Source organism: Salvelinus namaycush, chromosome 15 (assembly GCF_016432855.1).
Source record: "Salvelinus namaycush isolate Seneca chromosome 15, SaNama_1.0, whole genome shotgun sequence".
NCBI classification, from domain to species: Eukaryota; Metazoa; Chordata; class Actinopteri; order Salmoniformes; family Salmonidae; genus Salvelinus; species Salvelinus namaycush.
This window is the reverse complement of record NC_052321.1, coordinates 7,865,272-7,881,320: the sequence shown is the minus strand read 5'-3', so window position 1 is coordinate 7,881,320 and position 16,049 is coordinate 7,865,272. Positions and strand designations below refer to the sequence as shown.

At 43.6% G+C, this 16,049-nt stretch overlaps 1 protein-coding gene across 1 annotated transcript in view; it reads right to left on the bottom strand.

Annotated features, from left to right (window-relative positions):
* The window catches only part of LOC120060162 (ribosomal protein S6 kinase 2 alpha-like), a 96,080-nt gene extending 81,539 nt beyond the window's left edge, over window positions 1-14,541 (bottom strand). Inside the window, exons 1-2 of the mRNA XM_039009283.1 lie at window positions 13,940-14,541; window positions 4,444-4,491 (exon numbers count right to left, since the gene is read on the bottom strand). Of these exons, the coding sequence (XP_038865211.1) occupies window positions 4,444-4,491; window positions 13,940-14,002 (111 nt within the window). The 5' untranslated portion in view covers window positions 14,003-14,541. The remainder of the gene's footprint in view (window positions 1-4,443; window positions 4,492-13,939) is intronic.
* Window positions 14,542-16,049: the final 1,508 nt, after the last annotated feature.

Sequence of the window (16,049 nt, the reverse complement as noted above, 5' to 3'; positions counted from 1 at the left end):
CATTTTAGAATAAGGCTGTAACGTAACAAAATGTGGAAAAAGGGGTCTGAATTCTTTCCAAATGCACTGTATGTAGAGATAAAAATCCTCAGCAATCTACACACAATACCCCATAATGACAAAACGAAAACAGGTTTATAAAACATTTATAAAAAATAAAGAAAATACAGCTTTCTTGGGTATGATGCTACAAGCTTGGCACACCTGTATTTGGGTTTCTCCCATTCTTCTCTGCAGATACTCTCAAGCTGTCAGGTTGGATGAGGAGCATTGCTGCACAGCTATTTTCAGGTCTCTCCAGAGATGTTCGATCGGGTTCAAGTCTGGGCTCTGGCTGCGCCACTCAAGGACATTCAGAGACTTGTCCCGAAGCCACTGCTGAGTTGTCTTGGCTGTGTGCTTAGGGTCATTGTCCTGTTGGAAGGTGAACCTTCGCCCCAGTCTGAGGTCCTGAGCAGTTTTTCATCACGGATTTCTCTGAACTTTGCTCCATTCATCTTTCCCTCGATCCTGCTAGTCTCCCAGTCCCTGCCACTGAAAAACATCCAAGGTATGATGCTGCCTCCACCATGCTTCACCGTACGGATGGTGCCAGGTTTCCTCCAGACGTGACGCTTGGCATTCAGGCCAAAGAGTTCAATCTTGGTTTCATCAGACCTGAGAATCTTGTTTATCATTGTCAGAGTCTTTAGGTGCTTTTTGGCAAACTCCAAGCGAGATGTCCTGTGACTTTATAACCAAGGAGTGGCTTCCATCTGGCCATTCTACCAAAAAGCCCTGATTGGTGGAGTGCTGCAAAGATGGTTGTCCATCTGGAAGGTTCTCCCATCTCCACAGAGGAACTCTGGAGCTCTGTCAGAGTGACCATCGGGTTCTTGGTCAACTCCCTGACCAAGGCCCTGCTCTCCCGATTGCTCAGTTTGGCCACACGGCCAGCTCTAGGAAGAGTCTTGGTGGTTCCAAACTTCTTCCATTTAAGGATGGAGGTGTTCTTGGGGCCCTTCAATGCTGCAGACATTTTTTGGTACACTTCCCCTGTGCCTCAGCACAATCCTGTCTCCCGAGCTCTACGGACAATTCCTTCGACCTCATGGCTTGGTTTTTGCTCTGACATGCATGGTCAACTGTGGTACCTTATATAGACAGCTGTGTGCCTTTCCAAATCATGCCCAATCAATTGAATTTCCCACAGAGGGACTCCAATGAAGTTGTAGAAACATCTCAAGGATGATCAATGGGAACAAGATGCACCTGAGCTCAATTTCAAATCCCACAGCACAGGGTCTGAATACTCACGGAAATAAGGCATTTGTGTTTTATTATTAATAAATTAGCAAAAATGTCTGAACCTGTTTTCACTGTCATTATGGGGTATTGTGTGTAGATTGCTGAGGAAATTGCTTTATTTAAATCAATTTTAGAATAAGGCTGTAAGGTAATACAATTTGGAAAAAGTCAAGGAGTCTGAATAATTTCCGAAGACACTATGTATATTTTACACACACAAAATATAAAAACGCAACACGTGAAGTGTTAGTCTCATGAGATGAAATAAAAGATCCTAGAAATGTCCCATAAGCACAAAAAGCTTATTTCTCTCAAATTGTTCACAAATTTGTTTACATCCCTGGTTGTGAGCATTTCTCCTTTACCAAGATAATCCATCCACCTGACAGGTGTAGTATATCAACAAGTTGATTAAACTGCATGATCACACAGGTGCACCTTCTGCTTGGGACAATAAAAACACAAATTTGCAGTTTTGTCACACATCACAATACCACAGATGCCTCAAGTTGAGGGAGCGTACAGTTGGCTTGCTGACTACAGGAATGTCCACCAGAGCTGTTGGCAGAGAATTTAATGTTAATTTATCTACCATAAGCTGTCTCCAATGTCATTTTAGAGAATTTGGTAGTACCTCCAACCACAGACCACGTGTAACCACGCCAGCCCAGGACCGCCACATCTGGCTTCTTCACCTGCGGGATCATCTGAGACCAGCCACCCGGACAGCTGATGAAACTGAGGAGTGTTTCCGTCTGTAATAAAGCCCTTTTGTGGGGAAAAGCTCATTCTGATTGGCTGGGCCTGGCTCCCCAGTGGGTGTGCCTATGCCCTACCAGGCCCACCCATGGCTGTGCCCCTGCCCAGTCATGTGAAATCCATAGATTAGAGCCTGATGAATTTATTTCAATTGACTGATTTCCTCTTATGAACTGTAACTCTGTACAATCGTTGAAATTGCTGCGTTTATATTCTTGTTCAGATAAAGCATACTTTTGATCAATCACTTCCATCTAGATCCATATCCTCATCTAAAAAAAAAAAAGTCTGTCATCCTGACAGCACAATATTGGCCTACACCACCCAGTCTGTCATCCTGACAGCACAATATTGGCCAACACCACCCAGTCGGTCATCCTGACAGCACAATATTGGCCTACACCACCCAGTCTGTCATCCTGACAGCACAATATTGGCCAACACCACCCAGTCTGTCATCCTGACAGCACAATATTAGCCAACACCACCCAGTCTGTCATCCTGACAGCACAATATTGGCCTACACCACCCAGTCGGTCATCCTGACAGCACAATATTGGCCTACACCACCCAGTCGGTCATCCTGACAGCACAATATTGGCCTACACCACCCAGTCGGTCATCCTGACAGCACAATATTGGCCTACACCACCCAGTCTGTCATCCTGACAGCACAATATTGGCCTACACCACCCAGTCTGTCATCCTGACAGCACAATATTGGCCTACACCACCCAGTCTGTCATCCTGACAGCACAATATTGGCCTACACCACCCAGTCTGTCATCCTGACAGCACAATATTGGCCTACACCACCCAGTCGGTCATCCAGACAGCACAATATTGGCCAACACCACCCAGTCGGTCATCCTGACAGCACAATATTGGCCTACACCACCCAGTCGGTCAACCTGACAACACAATATTGGCCAACACCACCCAGTCTGTCATCCAGACAGCACAATATTGGCCTACACCACCCAGTCTGTCATCCTGACAGCACAATATTGGCCAACACCACCCAGTCGGTCATCCTGACAGCACAATATTGGCCAACACCACCCAGTCTGTCATCCAGACAGCACAATATTGGCCTACACCACCCAGTCGGTCATCCTGACAGCACAATATTGGCCTACACCACCCAGTCGGTCAACCTGACAACACAATATTGGCCAACACCACCCAGTCTGTCATCCAGACAGCACAATATTGGCCTACACCACCCAGTCTGTCATCCTGACAGCACAATATTGGCCAACACCACCCAGTCTGTCATCCAGACAGCACAATATTGGCCAACACCACCCAGTCTGTCATCCAGACAGCACAATATTGGCCAACACCACCCAGTCTGTCATCCTGACAGCACAATATTGGCCAACACCACCCAGTCTGTCATCCTGACAGCACAATATTGGCCAACACCACCCAGTCTGTCATCCAGACAGCACAATATTGGCCAACACCACCCAGTCGGTCAACCTGACAGCACAATATTGGCCAACACCACCCAGTCTGTCATCCTGACAGCACAATATTGGCCTACACCACCCAGTCTGTCATCCAGACAGCACAATATTGGCCAACACCACCCAGTCGGTCATCCAGACAGCACAATATTGGCCAACACCACCCAGTCTGTCATCCTGACAGCACAATATTGGCCTACACCACCCAGTCGGTCAACCTGACAACACAATATTGGCCAACACCACCCAGTCTGTCATCCTGACAGCACAATATTGGCCAACACCACCCAGTCTGTCATCCAGACAGCACAATATTGGCCAACACCACCCAGTCTGTCATCTAGACAGCACAATATTGGCCAACACCACCCAGTCGGTCATCCTGACAGCACAATATTGGCCAACACCACCCAGTCTGTCATCCAGACAGCACAATATTGGCCAACACCACCCAGTCTGTCATCCAGACAGCACAATATTGGCCAACACCACCCAGTCGGTCATCCAGACAGCACAATATTGGCCTACACCACCCAGTCTGTCAACCTGACAACACATTGTCAGTTGATTGTCGCTTAGGGTTTCCAATGCCACTGCACACACGCAAGCAGACGTGCAACTGCACACACAAATCATTGAGGATTTTCCTAGTTAGGAAAATGGGTAAATAAAAAAAATAAAGAAAAGCCAAAATACAGAAAACAATGTGGTCTTATAGCCTATCAGTCCCCAGTTTCATTGCTGTATTTGAGTCGAATCAGTAGATTTCCATTATTTGCGAGGCAATAGTCTTCCTGTTCGCACTTCCCATAAAATGATGGCAGAGGAAAATAGCTCTTCCCAAAGGCACCTTTTCAAACTGTTTCAGCATTGCATAGTTTATTTGGCGAACATGTGCGAGATGTGATCAGAAGACGCCTCTTACCTTGTGACCAGCAGGTGGGACCCCATCCTCCGTGACGCTTTGCCCATTCTGAAAATAAACGAGAGAACACGGTTTCAGTGCCAAGATGTTTGCTGTGTGTGAGATTGTATGTGTGGGTGGGAACCATAGTAACCTAGAGCATCCCTACTCATTATGCTACTTTGTTCCTAAGCTGACAAACCCAGTGGGTTTCACCTGTTGAAATGGCCAACCACAGTTATCCTCCAACAATGTATCTAGCTGAAGCATTGTTAAGAGCCCTTCAAAGAGAACATCCATTTGTTATCAGCCAGTCTGCACGTTATTTCCCAGCATACACAGAATGGACCAGAGGCTAAAGCACCAGATTACATAATTGCCGTGTAGTTTCACAAGAGCAGACACTCTTTAAATGTCATGATGAAAAGAGAATCAAGGCATTTGGAAGACCATTACATGACAGGCTGGCCACTTTCCATTGAAATCAAACTGCCATTAAAGCCATGATGATGATGATGATGATGATGATTAGGCAGCCTGATTCATTTGAATAACCAACAGTTACTGTACATAAAGACTCCAGGTTGCTGGGTTGAGAACATTGGATGATAAAGTATAATTGACTAAATGTTTCACCCAAGGCCTTAACAGACGGTTTAATACCACAGTACATTGTAGTGCAATATCCAGCTACCACGGGCCATTATTAAACTGCCACGGGCCATTATTAAACTGCCACGGGCCATTATTAAACTGCCACGGGCCATTATTAAACTGCCACGGGCCACTATTAAACTGCCATAGGCCACTATTAAACTGCCACCGGCCATTATTAAGCTGCCACGGGCCATTATTAAACTGCCACGGGCCATTATTAAACTGCCACGGGTCATTATTAAACTGCCACGGGTCATTATTAAACTGCCACAGGCCAGTATCTCGAGATGTTCAATCTCTGTTTTCACAAAGAACTAAATATGATTTGTTTGGTCTGAAGAATTCTGTAAACTTATACCTAAGAACACACTCAAATTCACATTCTTACTTTGACAGAAACACACACAAAAAATACCCTCTCTCCTACCATAGCAGTCAAAATAGAGACTTTGTTAAATATTGCATTTGAAAAAACAACAAAAAAACAGTCAAAGACAAATGGGAGAGGTTCGGGCTTGAGGCTCCAACACTGACCTCCCCACCCCCTCCCCACCGTCATGTCATTATGGAGAGGCGCGAACCTGAAGTCACAATCCTCTCCTACTCCTCTCCCCTGACGACAATACAGTTATTTTCTTCTAACACACACACACACACACAGAGCAGAGCCAGCCAGGTTATTGATTAGCCTCGAGTTGTGATAAAGAAGAAAGAGAGTGGGAAAATGGCTTATCTGAGGCACTGCCCTTGGTCTGAGGGCAGAGAAAGATCTTTACTAAACGGAGAAACTGTGGACGTAACCCCCACTCCCTAAGATTGTCCACAATAGTTATCTCCTCACAGATCGATAGGTCTGTTGGGTAACAAATTAACTTGCCATGGAAATGTTAAGTTGCAGTCTCAAAGGCTGCATTTATACAGATTGCCCAATTCTGATCTTTTTCCACTAATTGGTCTTTTGATGAATCAGATCAGCTCATTAATTAGGCAAAATGTAAGAACTGGGCTGCATGTGTAAACACAGCCAAAAAGGACCAAGAGTGAGACATTACTGCAGCGGCCTCTGCTACAAATCAAGAGTGCAAAAGGAAAGCAGGATTATCGTAAATCAGAGAATGCTTTCAGGGCACACCCTCACCAGAGAGAACTTGTTAGGCTATCAGGTCTAGGAAACACAATGAGCTTCTCAAACAGAGCCTGAGGTTTTATGAGAGTGCAAAAGGAAGATCAATGTTTGTTTATTTTTTTAAAGACTTAAAAACCGAGATGGTGTTTTCATCCAGTTTTGTGACAGATTTCATGAGAATTTTCTCGATCTGTGGTGCGTTTCCACAAAACGGACTCACTACAGATAAAAATCAGTGTGAGATGACGTAGGGCACACAAAATTGACTCTTTTCGCTTAAGTTTTCATGTACCGAATAAAAATCGAAAGTGTTGTTTCCATCGCAGTTAAACTCTACCAATAGTTGTGTCACAAAAACTTGTGTTAAACAGCAAATATAACTACTCTGGTCTTGGCACGTGCTCTCTAGCCAACAGTTCGCAGTACGGGTAGGCTGTGCGGTCACTGGATAGTGTAATCTACATGAGATTATTATGGATAAATCAAACGTTAGACAAGGATCGATCATCATGTCACCAGAATAAGACCCTTGATATTTATTGGAAAGGAGCATCAAGTTTACTTTGATATATGGTGGCTATTATATAAATATTTGCTCATAAAAGCATTTCCACTGCCATATCTTGCATACTTAAATTTAACCGACACAAAAGGATCCTACCATAACCGAACAAACAAAATTCTGTCAGCATTTATATAATTGTCGTTGCCATAACAGCTGTCGTGTTTTAAAATGTTTTCCTCCATACGGTATGACTTTACTAGCATGAGAAAAAAATGTGGATGGTAAAGTGGTTACTGACTGCAGTTGTTAAAAGGGATAGTTCAAGTGACATCACCCACAATGCTATTCCAGGCAGTGACATCACAAGGTTTACATCCATGGGGGTAGTAAAGGCATTTTTAGTATGTTCCAAATGTTCCACCTAAAATCACCTCAATTACAGGTGAACTACCCCTTTAATAAACTAAAACTCAAAAGATAGTTGTGAAACACTGACCTAACAAGGAAACACAAACCAACAATGAATCATAAAAGGAGGGGTTAACGCACAAACAAAATAAAATGTAAAAAAAAAGAGGCTCTTTGAGGAGGAAACCAACTGGTCATCCGGTTCCGGAGTGTTTCCCTAACCTCTGTGTAGACTTCCCCTCTATTTTTCACACTTCATCCCTACTCTACCTTCCTTATCCCCTCCCCCCTCCCATAAAGTTCACTACTGTAGTCATAATCCCTGGGTCTTCAGGAGAGGTTGGCCCTGGAATGTGGAAGATCCTGCTCCACACATTTCGGCCTAATTAGCCCTGCATGGCTGATCCAAGTGGCACAGTTAACCACGCTCTCCCCTGAGATTTCAACCAGAGTAAAAACACCCTCACACATACAATTACACACAGGTTCAAAATGTACATCAGGGCTCCCCAAATGGCATCCCACAGGACAAATTTGCCCCCTCCCATGTAAAAAAAAAATTAAAAAAACTTAATAGTTTTTTAAAAATAAAGACACCAGTGAATCAGATTCCAAGTGATTTTTATTTTGGAAATCTGTTCCGAAGTACTCTCATGCATAATTGTGATCGTGTACAAATGTAAGCAAGTTTTAGTCAAATGTTATATCCGTTTGTCCTTCTTGCGGTCAAGTTGCAGTCTACAAAGTATCTGTAATGATGTACCGACCCCCTGACCATCCGCTCAATAATGAGATATATATAATCTAGTTGATGATCCCTGATATACATTTCTGTACACACACACACACGAAGGGCTGAGCGGTACATGGCATTTTACTATATAATGTAGCTACAGGTACTGATCCACTGATGTGGGTTTTCACTGTACCTTCACTAATGGTGTTCAAATCAAACTGTATTTATCACATCAGCCAAATACAACAGGTGAACAGTGAACTGCTGTAAGGTATTTTAATGTTTGATTTGTTATATCATTTAGTAAATGACTCAAAAGAAGAAATGTATGACAATGCTGGAATTGAACAAATATGCAAATAGAAACCAGTTAGAGGCTACAAAATAGGATTTTAACGAGGTGTCCTACAAATAGGACGACTTCACTGTCAGTTTTGTGCAGAAACAGTATTTGATTGAACAGTATAAAGCAACCAGAATGGAGAAAGCCCATTAAAACCACTTAGAATTAATGTGCTGCTATCCTAGGGTCATGCACTACCCATAATGCATTTTTAGAACTTTCATTATTCAGAAACATCAAATCCCGTCATAAATTATATTTTGCCGTCGCCCTACGCACATAGCTTGCAGCCAGCCATGTGACACAATTAGGTTACTCAAAAGACATCTATAATTCATGCAATGTAAATAGCTTTGAAGAACTCATGGCGTTGTTAAAATATAACTTCAGTGTAACAGCTATGATTATAGCAGCAGCACCACCCTGAAAACCAAGCAACTGGTAATCTCTCCCACACACAAAAAACAACATCTATTGCTTCATTCATAGTGCAAATACTGTACTTCAAACTAAAATGCTGCAGCATTGACCATCTTTAATTCATAAGCCTAGCTTTACTTAGAAAAAGCTAGAATTTAGCATACACTACCGTTCAAAAGTTTGGGGTCACTTAGAAATGTCCTCGTTTTTTAAAGAAAAGCACATTTTTTGGCCCATTAAAATAATGTCAAATTGATCAGAAACAGTGTAGACATTGTTAATGTTGTAAATGACTATTGTAGCGGGAAACGTCTGATTTATGGAATATCTACATAGGCGTAGAGAGGCCCATTATCTGCAACCATCACTCCTGTGTTCCAATGGCACGTTGTGTTAGCTAATCCAAGTTGATCATTTTAAAAAGCTAATTGATCATAAGAAAACTATTTTGCAATTATGTTAGCACAGCTGAACACTGTTGTTCTGATTTCAAGAAGCAATAAAACTGGCCTTCTTTAGACTAGTTGAGTATCTGGAGCATCAGTATTTGTGGGTTCGATTACAGGCTCAAAATGGCCAGAAACAAAGACCATTCTTCTGAAACTCGTCAGTCTATTCTTGTTCTGATAGATGAAGTCTATTCCATGCGAGAAATTGCCAAGAAACTGAAGAGCTGGTACAACGCTGTGTACTACTCCTTTCACAGAACAGCGCAAACTGGCTCTAACCATAATAGAAAGAGTGGGAGGCCCCGGTGCACAACTGAGCAAGAGAACAAGTACATTAGTGTCTAGTTTGAGAAACAGACACCTCACAAGTCCTCAACTGGCAGCTACATTAAATAGTACCCGCAGAACACCAGTTTCAACGTCAACAGTGAAGTGGCGACTCCGGGATGCTGGCCTTCTAGGCATTTTTTTTTGCCTTTTCTTTCAAAAACAAGGACATTTCTAAGTGACCACAAACTTTTGAACGGTAATGTAGCTATTTTTATTTAACTAGGCAAGTCAGTTAAGAACAAATTCTTATTTACAATGACGGCCTACCGGGGAACAGTGGGTTAACTGCCTTGCTCAGGGGCAGAACGACACATTTTTACCATTGCGTCAGCTTGGGGATTCAATCTAGCAACCTTTTGGTTACTGGCCCTCTGACACTCTAACCACTAGGCTACCTGCCGCCCCTACCTGCAGCTGTGACGGAACAATGAAAGCGACCTCATATCTGCCAGTGTGAAACTAGCTTCAGGCTGTGTTATCACATGCGCCTATGGCAGCCTGTAAGTCATCTCATCCAGGTTGTTATCACATGCCCCTATATTCAGCCAGTTAGTCATCTCTCCCAGGTGGTGTTTGTTCCACAGGTCACACCCAGATCAGCTGAAGGTAAGCCAAAAGGCCCTTCTCTGGATGTGTTTCAAGATGACTACATTGCAGTCACCTTCCAGATCCCACAACGCCAGCGTGCAGCGCCATTACATTATAGTAGGTCTGGAACACACCCAATCTGCTTACATAATGGCTGTAGCTCTGTAGAGTGCACAGCCTTGGGCCGCGCACAGCCTTGGCAGCGCACAGCCTTGGCCGCGCACAGCCTTGGCCGCGCACAGCCTTGGCCGCGCACAGCCTTGGCCGCGCACAGCCTTGGCCGCGCACGACTACAACACCATCATTAAGTTTGCCGACAACACAGCGGTAGTAGGTCTGATCACTGACAAGGCGGTAAGTGACCTGGCAGTGTGGTGCCAGGACAACATCTCTGTCAAAGTCAGCAAGACAAAGGAGCTGATCGTGGACCACAAGAAACGGAGGGCCGTGCACGCCCCCATCCACAGGGCTGTAGTGGAGCGGATTGAGAGCTTCAAGTTCAGTGTCCAGATCACTAAGGATCTATCATGGTTCAAACACACTAACCAAGTCATGAAGATGGATCGACTCTTCCCCCTCCGGAGGCTGAAAATATTGGGTATGGGCCCTCAGATCCTCAAAACATTCTACATCCTGACTAGCTGCATCAGCGCCTTGGTATGGCAACTGCTTGGCAACTGACCACAAGGCACTACAGAGGGTAGTGCATATGGCCCAGTACATCACTGGAGCCGAGCTCCCTACCATCCCAGACCTCTATTCCAGGCAGTGTCAGAAGAAGTCCCCTAAAAATAGCCACCTAAGTCATACTGTTCTCTCTGCTACCATGGCAAGCGGAAGCGATGCACCAAACTAAACTTACTTTGACTCATCACATATGCTGCTGCTACTGTTAACTATCTGTCCATTTATTTCTAGTTATATGTACATATCTACCTCAATTATCTCATACCCCTGCAGACAGACTTGATACTGGTACCTCTAGTATATAGACAAGTTACAGTTACTCATTGTGTATCTATTATTTGTATTATTACTTGTTTTACTTTATTATTTCTCAATTTTCTCTCTCTGCATTGTTGGGAAGGGCCCGTAAGTAAGCATTTCACTGTTAGTTCACGACGCATGTGACAAATAAAATGATTTGAGCCATTAGCTGCTGTGTGCAGCGCGTCTGCAACATAGTCGGTCTGGAACACACCCACTCTCTCTCCCTCCCTGTGTGGCTCAGAAAGTGTGCCCTGTGCTGGCAGGCCACGCATGGCGCAGAGGAATGTGGACCATTGTCTCACAGTTATTAACTCAACCCCTGGCCTCTTGCGTAATAACAGGGAGATCTCCAGAAGCGCTGACAGTCATCCCTTGCAGAGGCTTGTTGTGTTCTGTTCTGTTCTGCTCTCCATCAGCAAATACCTGATAAAAGCATGCGCCGAAACGCATTGGTTTTCACAACAAATATTTTTTCCGCAGCAAACATGCAGTGTCCTGCCAAGAGTTGATGAATATATTTTCATGTTGAGCTCCTTCTGCTGCACCTGGGTAGAAAAGCTCTGCTGGGAACAGATGACTAGTGTGTAATAGAGGTAGACACCTGATTGCATCAATCGCAAACATGTCCTCCAGTCACAAGTCCTCCAAATTAAAAATATAACATTTATATCAAAGCATTACATGTTCACCAGAAGAAGGGGTTCATGATAATATGAGAAGGAAGGAGAAGAGCAGTTAGGGAATATCTCAAGCAATATGAGCAGGAAACAAAAATCATGTGCCCCACATGTACAGGGGAACAATAACAGTGACTTCATCAGTGATCAAAGGAGTGTCTATGACTAGGGCATTGCTCCATGTCGAGGCATCTGTCGGGAAATCTCCGGATCACTTTGGGGATCGGGGGACTCAGATGGATAGCCAATCCCAATTCGCACATCCCCCTCCCGCTTTGCCATAAACCTTCGATGTTTGCTTTCCCATAACCCTTCAATGGTTTTCAGATCTGAAGGTTCTGGATAGGTTGGTCTATAAGCAGCAGTGTGGTGGAGACTCCACATTACAGATTTGCAAACGTCAAAACGGTTGGGGCCAAAGTGGAGAGGAAGGGAGCAAACTGGGACCGGAAGAAGCCTGGTGGTGTGCCAGGTGCGATCCAGTGGCAGCACATGGAACGAGACTAGTATAGGGAAGGGAACGGAACAACAGGTGACGTGATGACAGGGAGGAATAGAGAGGGAAGAATGGAGGGATAACTTTGTCACGGTATGTGACTCAACCCTGGGCCGGATCTGTTGCCTTCGCACCGTCTCTAGTTTCAAAACACAGAGTCACTGACAGGAAACAAACAGCTCATGAGCTGTCATCTGATAAGAGAGAGTAGCTTCTCTCACGAGTGGATGTGTTAAGAGTGTGTTGATTATAACATTTAAATTCAGATCAGACGTTCACAACAATACGCTTGGGTATTTGACATCCTACTATTTAGAACTGTAGACAGCTGTCAACAGTAGCTGACATCATTATCAGCTCAAGTATAGCAGTGGACCAATGGTAGAATTTGAACCTAGTTCGTACTTTGACATTTCCATAAAGCTGTTAATGAATCTGACCTTGTCCAAACCGATAGTAACCCAAAACCACAACCCTTCAATCCACAACTCTCTCTGGTATCCAACCCCAGCCTTAATGTCCGTCTGTCTCAGGGCTCTCAGTTTACAGCTCAATCAATCCGCCTCGGCCTCGTCTGTCGGTCTAAGACTGGAGTGGAGCCGGGTGCCAACGAGATCTGTGCTGTGACTTACAGCCTCAAGCTCAATGGGAAAGATCTCAGTGTGCCGTATTCTAAAGGCATTTGTCATCTCTCTACATTACTACACATTGATCGCTCATTTCAAACACATCGTATTCAAAGGCCCATGACAGGAAACGAGGCAAGACAGGCATAATTTCACCTGCCCATCCAATCTGTTGGGGATTGGGGAAGACCTCATTCCCAACAGGTGTAGTATAGCTACACTCCTCCAGTTGAACCGAATCACAACACAAAGAGAGAGAAGTATGAGAACATAGTAGAGAGAAAGGGCTTTCTAGGTTTTACATGTAATGCTGCTGCGTGAGAGAACACGGGTTTATTGCGTTGTGACTGAGACAGCATGTCACTCTTGCCTCCAATTTGCCTTTCCCAACAAAAGTTGCAAGGTCATGACCATAGTAAAAATTCCAGGGAGGACTTCCTGGCAAGCAGCCACCTGTCAAGAGGTGCTGAGGACATTCAAAATGGCAGAAGCTGAGTTCAACTAATATCCTTTGAACATTAGCTATTAGGCTAGACTACTGTACATCAAAAGGAAAATGTCAAGCCATGCCAACAACTGAATAAAACAGAATAAGAGTGGATGGGGAGAGTAGCCTACTCACTTGATAACAAATTAAACTAAATTTAAATAAGTATTTTGAACACGTTTTAGAGTCCACAGGACACTGCTCCATGGAATCAATTACATAAAATGATACCCCCGCAGATTTGATTTTGCCACACTTCGGCAAAATTGTCACACATGGGTACATTGTATCAACCTACTGTAACAAACAAGCAAGCGCACTCCTTAACTTTACAAACATGTAAAATAACAACTGGGGCGCATTCAGCAGGACAACGTTTTGGAACGTTCAGATAGCACATTTCTATGTAGAACAAACATGCATTTCTGACATGCAGAATATGGAATCACTTCGGCTCCATGTGGCATTTCCATTTCCAACTCCTGAGAACGTTTTCGTACTGAACATGGCCCAAGTCAACATTGTTCCATTATGTCAATAAAAAACAATTGATTCCTGGTATTTATTGTCAAGTGTCTTTCCAAGTACACCAATTAACAGAAGGGAAAAGTGTAGCCTACAGATATCCTATATATGGCATGCGGAATGACAATAAGAGCAATTTCACCGGTGTCCTTACCTCTGAGTCCAGTGTAATTAGTTCCATTTGGGGCCAGGGCTCCGCAAGATGTGCAAGAGGCATTATGCAGGTTTAGTATCGCTCTCTGCTACCGAAATACACGTTCAGTTTGCCCAGATGTATTGGGTTGTAGAGTGAGGTTACGTTACCCTGGACAATGTCTTGTTTATTCACAATCTGAATTCCGGTCGGTTATGATGTATCAATTCAATCCCCGGTGCAGACGCGTATTCCAGTCGCACTCGGCAGCCGTTTGCTACAAACAATATAAACCCGACAGAAAAGCACACGAGAAAACTATTGATGATACCAATTCCAGAATATGAGTAAAATCAAACCCCTCTACACAGGTAGCCTAGGTCAGATTTGTAGTGAAGAGCCGACTGAGTTTCCAAGCCGTTTAACAGGCTATGCAATTATATTCATACGCCAAAAAATAATTCGCTTTCTCTTGAGTCCATGTAACCTAATTAATCGCCGGCGCAGCCTATTATATTATAGGCATACAGCTTCTCTTCTTCTCTGTATTTATGAGAGATTACTCGGAATGGGGACTTCGTTCTGTACTGCCTCCAGAATGTAGCGTCGAAGCTGAGCGCAACTCGACCTGTTATTGGCAGACTCCAGACTGATTTCTTCCAGCCCGGTATTGGTCGGTCCGCCCAACTGTATTTTCGCCGTCCTCTGGAGGCTGGTTGAACTGCAATTTATGTACAGGATTACCTTACGTAATACGCCAAAGCGCACCAAATGCACTTTTTTATTATACAGTAATCAAATTTAAAAGGTTAGCAGCGTAATAAGACCTTGAAGATAATTTTGTTCAGCATGATGGTAAAAAAAGATAATGGGGAGGAGAAAAAGGACGGGAGAAGAAGAAGACAAAGAAGAAGAAGAGGGGGTCAAGGGCGTTGATGATGAGGATGGTAAATAGTGATTCATTTTTATGCACAGAGGTGTCATGCCCATTCATTGCAAGTGCTCGCTATCAGTGTCCCTTCAAAAAGACATTTGGTACATGACGCATTTGGATTTGAAGGAAAACAGTTATAATTTTTATTAGTTAATAAATTGTATCAAATTTCTTGAGTGTGGTGTATCAATTGATCTGTGCATAGTCGAGGGTCATTGTGTTATTGTAACAATGTCTACATTTATGTTCATTTGTTTTGGTCTCTCACTCCAGCATTTGCCACCAGAGGAGGCTCCTCAGAGGAGGAAGGGAAGGACCATCCTACTCAGTGAATTTCATAAAAATAATGAATGTATAATTTTTTTAAATAAACATGTCACCAAGTAACTGATTAAAACACACTGTTTTGCAATGAAGGTCTACAGTAGCCTCAACAGCACTCTGTAGGGTAGACCCATGGTGTAGCCGGAGGACAGCTAGCTTCCGTCCTCCTCTGGGTACCTTGACTTCAATACAGAACCTAGGAGGCTCATGGTTCTAAACCCCCTTCCATAGACTTACACAGCACTTATTACAACTTCCGGAGGACGTCCTACAAACCTATCAGAGCTCTTGCAGTATGAGCTGACATGTTATCCATCCAATCAAAGAATCAGAGAATGAATCTAGCACTTAAAGCATAAGCTACAGCTAGCTAGCACTGCAGTGCATAAGTAGCGGGGACCGAGAGACTGAAATACAGCTTCTATCTCAAGGCCATCAGACTATTAAACAGCCATCATTAACATTGAGTGGCTGCTGCAACATACTGACTCACCTCTAGCCACTTTAATAATGAAAAAATTGATGTAATAAATGTATCACTAGCCACTTTAAACAATGCCACTTTATATAATTGTTACATACCCTACATTACTCATCTCATATGTATATACTGTACTCTATACCATCTACTGCATTTTGCCTATGCCGTTCGGCCATCACTCATTCATATTTTTGTATGTACACTTTCTTATTCATTCCTTTACACTTGTGTGTATAAGGTAGTTGTTGTGAAATTGTTAGGTTAAATTACTTATTAGATATTACTGCATGGTCGGAACTAGAAGCACAAGCATTCCGCTACACTCGCATTAACATCTGCTAACCATGTGTATGTGACAAATAAAATTTGATTTGATTAGTTGACTCAAAGAG